This window comes from Thalia democratica, chromosome 2 (genome assembly GCF_965202585.1).
Source record: "Thalia democratica chromosome 2, ktThaDemo2.hap1.1, whole genome shotgun sequence".
NCBI classification, from domain to species: Eukaryota; Metazoa; Chordata; class Thaliacea; order Salpida; family Salpidae; genus Thalia; species Thalia democratica.
Genome location: NC_139166.1, coordinates 26,760,154 through 26,776,394, shown reverse-complemented (window position 1 = coordinate 26,776,394; position 16,241 = coordinate 26,760,154). Strand labels below are relative to the sequence as shown.

The window sequence follows — 16,241 nt, the reverse complement described above, 5'->3', positions numbered from 1 at the left end:
ATATTTATACAAGATTTTTATGAAGTCACGTTTTCAATAAAAAGTTTGAAACTTTTAAATAAGTTTAGCATATAGACTTATAATTGTTAACCAGTAAACAAACCAACTTATCACAAAGGCTTTTCTATAAACATTTAATGATAAAATAAAGCTTAATTTGCCTAACTTAAAGATAGTTAAGTTTTTTTTTTGATAAGGTATAGAGTTAGAGCTTAAATCAGGTAATCAAACTTTAATGTTTAACAAAAAACTGTAACTTTTTCATTAAAATAGTAGTTTGTATATTTAAGTATGCTATATTGTGTTATAAAAAATCTTAAAACTTTATTTTACTAATCTTTCTACTGTTTTAGGATTCTAGTACAAAATATCGCAGATTTACTGTTTTGAATTACCTTTTTACCTATACTTCATGTCAATATTTTTAAAATTAAAAAAAAAAAACTGTTATATAAGGCTCAACTAGTGATTTTACTACAAAATAATCTTTCATCTTGTTTATAAATTGCCCATTGATACTTTTTGTTTGCATAAATATGAATACTTAAAATATTTTTTTATGTTTTGTTCTAGTAAAGTTATAAAAGGACTGCAACATACTTATTACAAAATATTTTTAAAGTTGGTATGGTAGTTTATTTACTTATTTGTTTAAAGATAGACAAAGTATTTTTTAACTCTTCTATTAAACAAATTAAGATAAAAAATGTTGTTCGAATTTGAACGTTACTTTATATAACCTTAATTAGTTATTCTAATAAGATTGAGTATAAAACTTAATATAATCACTTTAAATATCTTAACTTTTTTTGCTAGCAACAACCTGTTAAATTTTAGTACAGTATAGCTACTGATTTTTGCAGTTTGTATAAAAAGAATTGTAATATTGCAGTTCTTAATTCACAAAAAAAAAGTAGAGAAAAATCAATATCTAACATAAAGTTAAATAAAAAAAAGTAGTCTTATTGTACTTTTTTTAAGCTTTATGTATTTGAAGAAAAAAAATTATAACATGTACGTTATAATTTTCAGTACACATTTCTTATATTTCAAATTAACTTAATAAAATTTAAATTTTTAAAAGAATTAAAATAATTAAACTGATTTAAAAAACTTCTATACCCTAAAAAAGTTAAGCAGTTTATATCAGTATGACTTTTCTACAGTTAATTTGTAGGTTTAACAAGATTAATTTTCTAATTAAAAAATTCCTTTTGCAAACTAATATTATCATGTTTAAAAATTAAGATTGAACTTAATTAAGAAATGCTTTAAATATCTACTTATATCTGTAAAAATACAAATGTTGTTTCAAAACAAGCTCACATACTTTGCGACCTGCAATTTAACACAGAAATTAAAATATTACTGTAGGATTATTTTTATTGAAAACTTAATTTGTATAGTTTTCTTTCAATGCTTCTGAAATAACAATAACAGACATTTATTTAGGTGAAATCTAAAAGTACACTAAATTATAGATAAAGGTAGAGTTTTCGTTTTTTTTTTCTGTTATTACATTTATATATCTAAAACTATCTTGCATAATTGTTTCAAAACAATGGTCTTAAAATATTTAAAATGGAGAATTATTTTAACAATAAATGAGAACAGGTAATAATTAAAGTAAATTACATGAAAAACTTGTAGCTTAGGCTAGAGGTCGGCAACATTTCTAGTCACCGGCTCTAAAAGATCTTTATCAAAGTTGTATTTTTATCTGTCAGCATAACTTTTCTATAACGTAAGAGACTGATTTAGTTCAATTATTTATGGAAGTAAAATAATATAATAATTATATTGTAAAAAAAGGGTTGAATTATTTGGATTTAGTCTGCCTTTTTTATAGTTGAGGTTGGACAGTTTTGAAAATTGTAATCTACAGGTAATGAAACTGGTTTAAAAAACCACATAAAAAAAATGTTTTTTTTTTCTTTTACAAAAATAAAAAACAACAGATACAAAGATCTTTCGTTTATCATATAACATTTTCAACCCTGTTGAGAATTAAATTGCTTTTAGAGATAATTAATAGATACATTTTTACTTTGGATATGTTTAAATTAAGATATAAGATTCAAAAAATTTTTGAAAATAGAACTTAAATATGTAAAATTATTGAACAATTTCCTTTAACTTGTAGCTTATAAATATATATTTTTAACTGTTTTAAAACTAGTAATTTCAAGTGCTATTTAAAAAACTTACTTTATAAAAACTGTGTTTTATATAAAGTACTAAATGCTATAGTTAAATGTTTTAGTAAACAACTCTTAAATTCAAGAATAATTTTTAGAACAAAAATTTTAAACTCTAGAATTACTTACGAGTAACAAAAAATCTTGAGGTAAATCTTTTTATAGACCTTTTTTTATTGTGTTTACCATATATTATTAAAATTAAAAAACTCCAAAATTCAGCGAAAAAAACAGTTTTTAGTAAAAACTTTTAACGAGTTTAAATTAAAGTACAGTAGTTTTTTATGTTCAAAAATAAGACTACTTGTTTCTAACAAAAAAAATATACGTAGCAAAGCAAATTAAGTGATTGTAGTGTAAACACACATAAGCTCTACACAATGAGGACTTTTTTTGTGTTTTGTTAGTTGCGCCATATCAAATATTTACTTAAAACAATTGCCCTTGAATTTGTTTTAATGGCTTAAAAATTCAGTATTATAGACTGAAAAGTACATTTAAGTATCTATACTTTATTTTTAAAACATCACCTTACCAATTAGACTAGCTGTTACTATTATTATTGTTGTTGTTGTTATTCTCCGAACTTATTGAAACTATCTAATAATCAGCTAACTTCTAAATAAGCTAATAATGTTTTAATAATCCTTAATTGCTTTAATAAGACTACCATAACCATTCTTGAAAAGTCCTAAAAGAAAATCTAAAAAAAAAGTTAAATAAATAATAAACTGTTATTACGTGCAATTTTCTAATACTCTAAACAACTTTACTAAAAAATGTCAAAAGTTTTAAATTTTTCTTTAAAAAGTTGTGAAAATTTTTCTTGTTGTTTGATATCTTTAGAAAGAACAAAATATATATCTAAAAAATTTAAGTAAAACACTGCAGCATTATCATTATAAAAATAAAAGGCGTTAATCACACTATTCAGTAAAACCACAATCGAATAAGAATATAATGTAGTATTTAAAAACTTCGAGAAAAACTTTATACTGAAAATAAAAATTTACAAGGGTCGGCCGCCTTTAACAGTTGGTGGACCAGATTTACTACAAAAAGATTATTGACGTTTCGCGTTTTTTTTTTGTTCCATATTTGTTATAAAAAAGGCTTCGCAAACCACTGCAATATTAAACGGTACAGTAAAAAAACTCGCTAAATGCAAGGTAATAAAATAGTCATTTAATAATCACTACTGTTCGACGCTTTAAGTCAAGTTAACACAACCTTTGCAAGTTTTCGTTATAAAACTGCTTTATTTTGGTTATTTTGCACATGTTTTTCCTGCTTAAAAGTATCAAAATCTAGATTTGACCTGCGGTCCGTAATTTAACGAAGTCTGGTTTATAGCCTTTCCTTAAGTACGAAGACAAAAACTTCAAAGTCACGTTTTAATTGAGCATATTAGAAATTGAGCATTCTACAAATGAAAAATCCACAATCATCTATCAACTATTTACAAAAGTTTTAACTGTAAGAATTTTAGTTTACAATACATTTTTTTATGTTTAAACTCATTTAGTTGTACAGAAGTTTAAAGATGTACCGAGTTTAATTTCTATAAAGCCTAAAACAATTGTTTAGTTTAAACACTTAAACTTTTTAGAAAAATAAATAATAAAAGCTTGTTCAACGGTTGTTACTCAGCTGACACTGTTTCACTTAAAAGGATCTTTAGAGCTTTAAGTAACGAAGAGCTTAAAAACAAATGTGTTGATATTTTAGCGTCTTTGTTGATATTTTAGCTTTAGATTTTTCATAAAAGCACTTAAACCACTAGTTTTATCAACTAAAGCTTAGAGTAAGACTGTTAAAAAAAAGTTTAACTAGTCTAACATTAAACACGGAAAATTAAATCTGGGATATAAAATATCATTGTAAAATGCTTCTTTTTAACGTAAAATAAAACAAACTTTCCTATGTAAAACGCAACATGTATAATATAAAAACGTTGCATTACATTATTAGATCGCTACTTTAAAAAAAAAAATTTAATAATTTTTTTAGTTTTAAATGAAATATTTTTTCAGTACGAAAGGATTTAACTTTAAAAACTTAATAATTCAAAAAAATATTAAACCATATTAAAAACACTCTACAATGTTTCTTATAAACTACTTTGCTTGTAGACTATTACTGAAACTATACTTTAGTCCAAAGAAAATAAAATAAAAAATTTGCCTTAATTTATTTTATACCACTCTTTCATCAACACTCTAATTAAGTACAAAGTAAACTGTTAAGCTAATCCTCGACCAACGATAATAACGCATAATAATCTTGTGTATTAACAACACAATTATGATAACACTTGCTGACTGTATACTTTAAAACAGTCTCAATTGCAAATTTGTGTTTTTTTATAATAAATTCATAAAACAATTGCATCATGTCTTTATAAAGATAACTCATTTACTTGCAATAGTATTTATTTTGATTTTAAAAGCTCTCCAGATTTAAAGCAGTGCGGTATAACAATACATTTTGTGGGTTTACTTTAAACAAATACCGCTGTTTTAGAACTTTTTTCTTGTAAAAAGCCCTCTTAAAGTTAAAAGGCTGCTTTATTGTTGGTAGTGAGCTATTAAAATTAATGTACATATTTACTACTAAGAAGATCATACAAAGTTATTATAGTTAGTCAAAAGTTTACTTAAAAATTAGATAACAGAATTTTAAAAATACAAAACAAGTTATTTGAATCAAATTTTATTTATAACATTTTAGTTTAATTAAAGAAACAAGTTAGAATTACGACAGTTGTAAATTTAAAATAATAAATTTGTAATAAAACTCTTTTTTTATAGTAATAAATATTAATTTCAATCACAGTAAAACTACTGTTTATTTTAATTTTAAAGTAAGTTAGCTTTACTTATTGTATCAAATGCTTTATAGCATAACTATAAAGCATACTGTAGAAAGATTTTAAAGCTAAAATAAAGTAAACATTCTTAAATAAAACAAATAAAAAGGCCTTCTCCAAATAAAAAAGTTTATTAAGCGCATTAGACGTTGTTATTATTGTCGTATACACCCGATTCACGAAAATACACCGCCATTCGCAAACAAAAGAAACACTTCAGTTGATATTACTCTATCTTCCGAAAAACCTTTCACACCTTCCATTTAAGTATCTGCTTTTTATGCAAAGCCATCTGCAACTATGATCTGTTACAAAAATTAATCTATGTCAGTGGTATTTATCTTTTTTTTTAATTTTAAAAGGTATTTTTGAAATAATATCATATTTATATAAACAATTTTTTTGAATATATCAATTTAAAAACTTTAAATAATACAATTACTACAATTATCTAAAGCGAGCATATATAAGTAACTATTTTGCTTATTTTTTAACTTTTATTGATATACATTTTTATTTAGTTTGCTACATAAAATACATACTTGAAACTTTTGTAACATAAAACTAACCGAAATCTCTGCACTTGTGCAAGTACTTGGTTGCATAGTAGTTTTTATCACAAACTTTTGAACACCGGGTAATCTAAAATGTTATTAGTTTATCAATATGTATTTTTTCAAGTTTTACTGATCAAATATTTATACTAACTAGTGTCTTTTTATTTAAAAATATCAAAAACTAAAATAGTAAAATTTAACATACTTAGTTTACAAGTTATATTTTATTATATTCCTTGTTTTCTTCTGGATTTTTTGTTTGATACTAAGTGAAAAGTTAAGCTAAGTAGTAACGGAATAATTAGAGTGGAATAATTTATTTTGAACACAAACAGTTTAAGTAAATATAGCATTAATAAAAATCAATAAGCTTGAGAGCAGTTTAAATTAATATTTTTTGGTTATGAGGAGTATAAACAAAGTTTTCAAAATGAAAACCGAAATACATTACTGATAGTTTTTTAAAGAAATGTAAAAAATTTAAAAATCTATTATATTAATTAAAAAGAAAAATCTATTATTTTTTGCTTTATTTGTATTTCTAAAGTTATAATTATATATAACCGACTGAAGTTTGTTTTACTGATATTAGTTTTAAATTGTTTACTTATACAATAAAATCTAGCTTTTAAGTTTGTTTTGGAAATTATTAAACGATACGACCTTTTTCATTGTCTGAAACTTGTTCTCATTTGTATTGGTTTTAGTATCAAGCGGCTCCAACATGTTTAAGTAGATGTCTGTAGCTTCGGGGCACTGAAGTTTGAACGAAAAAATTATTGTCATTTACAATAAAACACTACAGTTTACGCATCACTTTTTATTAAGTTTGTTGTAGAACAAATAGCTAACAACAAAATTGCTATTTATTAGATGCACCACTTAGTTACTTCAAAATCAAAAACTGTGCTTTTCAACTTACTATGTCATGATTCCGGTAATACTTAAGAACTCGCTTTCTGTGGATACATAAGTCTTTTGCTTCTTGTTTCCAACTTGTGTTACTTCAAAAACATTTTATTGACATTATTACAATTTTAGTAAATAACTTTTATCTAAAAAAGCCTTTATTCACAATTTATTTTAGTACAAGTTTTTTAATAAATTTAAAACGTTGTTTACATAGCAGTTTAGTATGCGCTGGCCAATTTAAAACAATGCAACTAACCTAAATCGTTTAAGATATAAAAGCTTTCCTTAAATTTTTTAAGTTTTAACTTCTTAAAGTTACACCAAACAGATTTTACCCACCTGCACGATATGTTAGTTTGGAACACAGTTTTAGGAAAGTACTGTTTCAAGTTATAAAACACCGCACAACTAGTTGCATTTTTGCATTTCACTACTTTCTTTTTTGACTGTGAGTTTTCAGTACAAGTGAATGGTGTTTCTAAGAAAAAATATCAGTTAAAAACTGTAACTTGATATCCAGTTACTTTTAGTTTTAATGTCATTAATCATACATGAACTTCGATTAAGCTTAAGCATTAGGTTAAAAAGTCAACACTGCAAACCTTTTTATATGTTTGCACGCTAAAAATAACTTATGATTGATTAAGTTTATCATATTAAAAAATTCATATAACTACAGTCATCTAAATTTTCTAAAAGTACAAAAATTGATAAGTGTTAATATTGTATTAAAGTTTTTATGTAATGATGCTTTTATATTTTTTACTACTTATTAATAATCATAGTTTTATATTTTTTTATATTAAAGTAACAACTTTTCATTTCATTTTTTTCAAGCTGTATTAAAAACTCCGTTTTGATGATGCTAATTATTAAATAATTATAGTTTATATCATCATGATCAAAAGTACTAAAAACTAACTTTTATTTAAGCATCAATAAACTAGACGCCTCAGATTTAGGTAAACTATTTAGACTACTAAATCGACTTAAAAGTAGTTTAAATAAGAAATCAAACCTACTTAGTACATAGCTTAAAACTAGTTTATAAGATTCTTCTATTGTTTTGTTCCCTTTTTCAATTTTAACTGCAAGAAGTTGCCCACTACTAGTAAACTTATATGATTGTATGTCACTGCTTAAATTTGCAACCAAATTTGAAGAAGTTGCATTTCCATCATAAATATAAACGCTGCCATACCTTGATTAAAAAAAACGATAATAAATTTCTATACGATTTATTATTGACTTTAAACACCTAACTTTAAATTTTATTACTATTTCGGACAAAAAAAAATATAGGCTGAAAAAAATTGTTCTAAGAATATTACAGAACTTGTAAAAGCATTTTAAAAAGGCTATAAATTGAATTAAAACAAATGTTTAAAAACATGAAGTAGTAAACTTTAATTTTCAGTTAACCTGTAATCAATTTTTTCAACCGATATTTTTATACGTCGTGAAGCACTAGCAGCTTTGAATAAAACTATACAGGGTTTATCATTCACTTCTGTAATCTCCAAAACTTTTAATCTGTCATTCTTTCTAATGTTGTAAGTTTTGCTGCAGAAATTTTCTCCTTTAACTGTGACAAATATAAATGTTATTAATAAAATAAAAATCGAACAAAGTTATAAAATTAAGTAAAATGTTTTATTTGGGAAAAAGTAATTGTAAAACTTTCGGTAAATGTTACTTCGTAATTTCTTTGTTTAAATTCTTTAAAGATAAATAAAGTTAAAAGTTCTATTTAAATAAAGTTTCAAATATTATACACACCTGTCAAAAGAAAAATAAACAACATTGAAAGAAACAACATGACTTTTGGTTTATTCATTATGATTGAGCTTTCTTGACCATTAAAACTACTTTAAAAGTCTACAACTCTTAAAAGTTATTGAAAACATTATCATGTAGACTTAAAATAGTTTTATATAAAAGACTTGCTTAACTTAGTATCGTAGTCTTTTGATTTTACTTTACTAGCCTGTCTACATTCTAGAAAGCAAAAACTAAACGACCTTGGCTCTACTGTACAAAACAAATGCAAAATGAATATTTTTAACTCGAAAACTAGGTCTTTTTCAGTTTATAATATCTATAAAAACATTTGGTACATAAACGCTAACAATTAATATGCTGTTTTAACTAACGAATTTTAAAAAACACACCTAGTTTGGCAAAAACAACACTCGTTAAATAAACTTTTGAAAAAACTTGTGATACAAATGTTCACCTGCAAACTTAAGGTATTTCTTAAATTGTGTAAGCAAAGCAAACATTTTTTTAGCGTCTGTCGCATTTTCTCTTGCATCTGGCTAGAAGCTTATTTTTCCTTATCCAAGAGAATTTTTATTATTAATAAAGGTATGTGTAATTTGATAACTTCCTAAATGCTTTAGATAAGATTAACTGAAGCTTTCACTGAATAAAATTAAATTAACATGTATAATAAAATTCATTTTAAACATTAATACTTATATAAAATTAAAACTTCAATAACTAAAAATAAAAGCTTAAAAACTTAACATTTCAACGCACTTTTAGATCTTAATTTTATTTTAGCACTTATTATACACCTTTTAAAATGATATTCGCTTAAATACAAGTCTAATTTAAGATAATGTAAAGCTGAAAGCTAGCTGAATTAATTTATACAAGTACATGCTTTCCGCTTTATAAATGATGAACGAAAAATTTCCTTTTCATTTAATAAGAAAAGACAGTTTTAATCGAACAGTTCTAAACTATTTATATATACTAGTCCCAACCTAAAAGTAATGTTTTATTGTAAAAAAAAATCTTTAACTCCGGGTTTTGATAGAAATTTATGTTTAATTTTAATGTTTATATTATTGTTTTAATTTACAAATTTTCAAATTAACATCAAAAGTAACACGACGAAATTAAATCTAGACATAGTTCTATTTTCGTTTTATACATTTAAAAAAAATTAACTTAGTTTTTAATATATCTAAAAAATACACATACAGGATTACTTTAAAAGTTTTATTTACAAAAACATTCCTTTGCTTTCAGTTTAATTACTACTAAAAAAGTTAGCAGATAGCGTTTATTAATTCTAGACATCATAAATGTTTATTGCAGTGTTCATCATTTCTCAATCTTAGTTTAATTAGCTATTGTCGTGTTTAAATAACTGCAAATCCTTTAAAGACTAATTTGTTTTTAATTTGTCTGTGCTTCAATTTTTAGTTTTATACTATTATAAATTATGGAAAAATTATAAAATCAACTTAAATAAGTCTTGCTTTAAATTTAAATAATAATAGAAACTTGAACAATTTATAAGTACAATAGATTTTTCTACTTTAATTTAATAGTAAGTATTTTTTCTAAATTCAAACATCTGAAGTTAGTTTGTAGATTTTAAACATTAGAAATTATATAAACTGTTCAAAAAAAAGTCTCATTTTAAATTTATTTGACTATTTTAAAATGTTAGAATGTTTTAAAAGGGTTTTGTAGGAATTTTGTTCTTTAGCCTCATAGGTGTATTTTTTATAGGCTGCCAAAATTAAAAACTATAATTATAATAAAGTTTATTTTATTTTTTGAAAACTTTTCTACAATCTTAAATTTTTGTTTATATACTCAAAACTATATTAAAGTGTAACACTGTCAAGCTAAAAACTCATTTATAAATAAATTTTAACAATCAGAATGTAACTATTAACGAACAGCTAAAATACATTCATAAACTATGGTCTTGAAACTTTTAATTAAACGTATTAAGAATATAACATAGCTTTTTTTTCATCAGCTTTCTTAATATGCTAAATATCTAGTTTTTTTTTGGTACAAAATATAAAGTAAACTGTTAATTTACATATAGCTTTACTTAAAACTACTCTCTATTAAACATCTAAGATGTTTTTAAAATTAGAATCATACACATTGATATCTTTACAAGACGCTAAACTGTATCAAGTGGTGTACGACTCGATAACCGAAAGTTTATTTTTTGTACACCAGGTGCTTTGAACAAACTTTTTGAGCACCTTTTGTAGTTCATTAAATAATAATATCATAGTTTGGTTTTAAGTTAAAAGTAGTACATACTTACTTTTATGTATTTAAAGTTTTTATTCAAATTCAAACTAAAATTATTCATAATTTTTACTTTAGATTTTAGTCTCAGTTGTTAAAGACAAACTCTGACCTAGTAAATAAATGTGTAGAAAAGAAGAACTGTTTTAGATATATATAGTTTCAATAAATAATAAACCCGAGTAGTAAAATGATTGTTTAGCGTTCGATTATTTTGATGAAATTTTATATTTTATTAAAGTAGGCTACTAATCATTTAAAGAATATTTAAGTATAATGTTTAGGTGTTGTTGATACTGAGTAATGTTTTTTTATCGAAAAAAAAGTTATGGTTAAAACTAAGAAACGCAATATTTTTTGTTTATAATAACGTCAATATAAATTCTTTCTTTAAGTTGTTAATAAATAAAAACAAGAACAATTTTTATAACAAATTTATTTAAAAGTTTTATTTTCATTACTTTTATAACGTGGTTCGTATTAAAAATAACTTTATACCGAAAATAGGTAGTTAACCAGATATATATTTTATGAGTTTTGTAGTATCTTATCTAGTATTGAACAACCCAAAACTGTTTGTTTATTAAAGAAGATCAGGTGCTTTTAGATACGTAGTATTATACAAATTTTAAAGTATTATAAAACTCTAAGTTCTACACAAGTAGTAGTATACAAGTTTATGAACCAGAGGCGCGTCTAGATTTTTTTATGTTGCAGAATTTTATTGTTCAATAATAAAGTATTTTATTTAATAGCTTTTAATAATATGCTTTGGAAAATTACATATCTGTCTAAAGTTTCTCAGGTATATAAAAATGCTTGAGCTTTAAACAATTTAAAACTACCAGTAAAACAGAATACAAAATCTTAAAAAATTAATCCTTTTTTTTAGTTTTTAGTGAAGTAATTAAATATAAACCTAAGTCCTGTTATAATTGACAATATGAAACTTTTATCCTACATTGTGAAGCTAACATGTGTTACGAAATCTTTTATACATAGCAAACTAAAACATTTTAGACTACATCATTATTAGTAATTAACTTGTCTTAATAATAGAAAAATATAATTAACTTGTTGCATTAATATGTTGCAGAATTTTATTGTTCAATAATAAAGTATTTTATTTAATAGCTTTTAATAATATGCTTTGGAAAATTACATATCTGTCTAAAGTTTCTCAGGTATATAAAAATGCTTGAGCTTTAAACAATTTAAAACTACCAGTAAAACAGAATACAAAATCTTAAAAAATTAATCCTTTTTTTTAGTTTTTAGTGAAGTAATTAAATATAAACCTAAGTCCTGTTATAATTGACAATATGAAACTTTTATCCTACATTGTGAAGCTAACATGTGTTACGAAATCTTTTATACATAGCAAACTAAAACATTTTAGACTACATCATTATTAGTAATTAACTTGTCTTAATAATAGAAAAATATAATTAACTTAATAAATATAATATTCAATGATAGATACATGGCTAATTTATTCAATGATGTAATTAAAATATTTAGTCAAACAGTTCTAGTTAAAATAGTTTAGCTAAAAATAAAGTGCAAGTCAAAACCAAATTATATTAAAAAAAAAAGACGTAAAAAATATTTTTCTGCTTAATAGAAAATAATAAATTGTAAAACCACGGTTTTTCTATAGTTGTAAAAAAATAGTTTGTGATTGGGTCAAAAGATTCCTAGTTTAAAATGAAACCCATGGAGTTATAAAAGTATTTAAAGTTTTTTTTTTAAATACTTTTGATTGGCTAATTTTCAAGAAAAAGTTTATTTTTCAAATGTGTTTCGTTCGTAATTATAATTTTTTTTATAGTACATATATGCTTTTTTCTACAAAACAAACTTATAGAACTAAGTCATTTTTGATGCAGTTCTTTAGAAAAAATGATATAATTTCACTTGTAGTCATAAATTTAATATGTATGTATGAATTTTGGTAAGCTATGTTAAAAATTTAATCGCTTTTTTGATAAGCCTATTCCTTTTTTATCAGGGGTCGCACAGGAAACAGGAAACCAGTCAAAACACGCATCTTTTTTAAATAAAACTAAGTATTCCAGTTTTTGTATAGTTTATACTTCATGATTAATTTAAAAGTATTTTTTATCAGCTAGTTTTTTACATAAACAAAACATAATGTGTTTAATTTATTTCTACATACTTAAAGAAATCAACAAGTATTACATAAGTAACAAAGACCATAGTATTAAACTTTAATTGTCATTTATAAGTTAAATTTTATTTTTATTAATTAAGCTAACAGTAAATCACAAACAGCTATTTATTCTATATATTTCAGGGCATTTTATTTAGTTTAATTCAAAAAATCGTTTGTAGCTAATTTTCAATGTTAATTTAGATTTTCGATATGTTATTAGCAAGAAATACGAAAAAAAAAAGACAAATGTACCTTAAAGATATTTAATTAAGATGTAAACAACTTTTATTAATTACTTATAGCTCGTATCTTAAATACTTTTAAGAGTCAGGTAGATGACTAAAACTTTCTAAAACATACTAAATTTATAGCATACCTTTAGCTACTTTTAAAAACTTGAATAGATGTAATTACTTTTTGGTGTGTATATAACTAGGTACTTCGTGGGGTGTACATTCTGAAAAAATAAATTAGATGAGCTTAATTTGTTTAAACAAACTTCAAACAAAATACTGAACTATTTTTATATAAATTATGAAATTAGAAAAAAAAAGTTTTTAAAAGTTCTTAGGATATCTGGAAAAATTTTTTGAGATAGTGTAACTAAGTTGAAATGAAATAAAAATTAATTTAAAAATTTAGATAGTTTGTTTTAGTTATTTTACAGTTTTTAAATTTATAAACTAAAATTTGTTTCTATTGCTATTTAGTTTTTAAATAAGTATAATATTATCTTATTTTTTTAAAATACTTGTTTCTAGTATTAAACAATATCTAAATATTATTTTTATTTTCAAAATTTATAATCTTTTCTTTAAATTTCGTATATTTTTTTGAAATATTGTTTATTGAACGATAAAAAAAGCGCTCAAAAAGTTCAGTCCAAGGACCTGGTGTACAAAACACCTTTCGGTTATCGAGTCCCACACCAGAACAGTTTAACGTCATGTCCAGGACTTGCTATTATTTTACCCATTGGAATCTTTTTTTTTGTTTCTACAAGTATGTATCGCATGATTAAGTGCCAAAACTGAGTAGCTAAAAAAAATAGATAGTTATAAAAGAAACCTCACCTTTTATTTTCCACTTTACATTTATATTTAAACACTTATGACTTTTATAAAACCTATACACAGATAAAAAAAACAACTTTTACAAATGTTCTAGACCTAAAACTTTGAAACAATTTTTCTAATTGAAATATACGTAACTATAGAATTAAATTTTGTCTAAACTTTATTACGCAGACAGTGTTTCGTTCAATAAGCTCATCAGTGCTTAAACTGAAATTCTCAAAAAAATATTTTAAAGTCATGGTAAATGGTTGTTAAAATATTAATTAAAATACTTGTATGAAAAAATAAAAATAAAACAAAAAAGAAAATTTTAAAAACAAAACATAATCAAACTATTACCTTAAATTAAAAATAAATTACCATATTAGTAATAAATGGTTAAATCTTCATTCCAAAAAAGAAAAATAGAGAGGACATAAGACTAAATAATTCTTGATACACATGTATAGCTGAAGTTTGTTATAAGTTTAAATTGTTTGTTATAAGATTAAAGTTGTTGAAATGAAAATATGTAACAATATAAAAAGTTGTTAACAAGTCTAATGTTATAGTGTTGTTTTGCAAGTTTTAACTATGTTGTATTTTAGTATTTCATAGTAGGAAAAGTTATTTTTTGTTTTAAACCTAGGTATTGTTTTTCTTTTTTTGCAGATTTTTAAAAGTTTTATAAGTAAAAGATATCTTTATTAATAATGATCAGTCGCTAATGTGGTGTACAGCTAAAAAGTATGTAATGCGTATTTTTAATTATGATGTAGCTATTGAAGTTTTTATAAATGCATGTGAGCTAATCTTAAAAAAGTTTTAAGTTTAGCTAAAAAACATTTAAAAAACACTTTAGGTTTTTAAAAACAGTAGCTACAAAAAAACTTTTTAGAAACATATATAATATTTACATTACGGACAAGATCCAAAGGTTTTTTAAGTGTGGACAAGAATAGAATTGCTCGCGTACTGTTTTCTTTAGATAGTCTCCTCTCCTCTCTTCTATCAGCTTTAACGATAGAATTTTATCAAGTATGGTGCTACAAATATTGTCAGGTTTTTTGGATTTTGTAAAAGTAGAGATTTTTGATTATTAAATTTTCAAAACAACAAAACGTATCAAATACCAAATTATGATATTAAAAGCTTTCACCATTTATTACGACATATTGAAAAACGGCTTATTGAAGTAGAACTTTACGGCTTGCTTAATAAAACAAAGTAGTTTTAAAAACTGTAAGTAAAGAAAACCTTAGTATTAAGATAGAAAAATTTTAATATGTCTATTTTAAGGATAAACAATAAAATAAGTTCTAATATACATATATTTTTAACTTCTTAAATTTTTATATATTTTAATTAAGCTACTTCTATGTACGGTGACGGGTCTAATATGCTCAAAGGATGGATCACTTTTGCACGAAGAGTTGTTTTTGCACAAAAGAAAAAAAACTAACTAAAAAATAATAATACCGAGCAACGGTAAGGGTTAGGGGTAACAGTAATAGTAAAATGAAGTTAAAAGAAATTTACTACATAAAAAAAAATAAAACAAAGTTGTCGACCAGTAGTAAGGGTTTTAGGAGTAAAAGTGAAAGTAAAAAAAATAAATAAAACTAATAAAGCAATAAAAAAACCTCAGCCCGTGTAAAAGTGTCTTCGTGCAAAAGTGACAATTAGTACAAAAGTATCCCTTCGTGCATAATTGACACCTACCCTACCCATACTTATTTGTTAAAATAAGTAAACTCTCTCAAGTCTCATCTACCATGTAAAGGCTGACTTCAAGTGGCTGTAAACTATAAATACAGCTAGTTTCAAATGTAGAAAGAAAAATGTGCATGCTTTTTGTAACATGAAGCTAATTTAAATCTGTTTCCACATTCTGACCAACTGCATCAGTATATTTCAAAATACATTTATTTTATTAACATTCAACTAGACTTATTAAAAATAGTATTAAAAATATATCAAATTAAATAACTTATGTATTTATATAAAAAGTCAATACGTAGAGGTCTAACTAAAATATTACTTGTTGTAAATTAACAAAGGGTTGATCATGCCAATTTGATCATCAGACCACATGCTTTCTTTAATTAAGATTTATTAGTCAGTTACAACTGAAAAACTTGCAGTAGTAAATGTTTTATGATGCCTTCACATGAAGCAACCATTTGCTGACAATGATCAGTGTCTTAAAAGTTGCACAGTGCTGATGTCACTGATCACTTCCAGCAAATGGTTGCTTCATGTAAAAGCATCATAAACCGTTTTTAGACTCAAGACTGCAAGTTTTTTGGTTGTGACTGATTGGTGAGTCCTAATAAGGACAAAACAAGTCTCAGTCTACCAAAAGCTTGTGGTCTGATGATTGAGTGGCATGATCAACCTTTT

At 24.0% G+C, this 16,241-nt stretch overlaps 1 protein-coding gene across 1 annotated transcript; it reads right to left on the bottom strand.

Moving 5' to 3' along the window:
• Positions 1 to 5,183: 5,183 nt before the first annotated feature.
• Positions 5,184 to 8,441, bottom strand: LOC145829951 (uncharacterized). Its single transcript, XM_082937840.1, has 8 exons — positions 8,316 to 8,441; positions 7,959 to 8,121; positions 7,559 to 7,737; positions 6,876 to 7,014; positions 6,547 to 6,628; positions 6,288 to 6,380; positions 5,637 to 5,709; positions 5,184 to 5,372 (listed from the first exon to the last, which is right to left on the bottom strand). The coding sequence occupies exons 1-8, from the start codon at positions 8,371 to 8,373 to the stop codon at positions 5,299 to 5,301; spliced, it is 861 nt and encodes a 286-aa protein (XP_082793966.1). The 5' UTR covers positions 8,374 to 8,441; the 3' UTR covers positions 5,184 to 5,298.
• Positions 8,442 to 16,241: the final 7,800 nt, after the last annotated feature.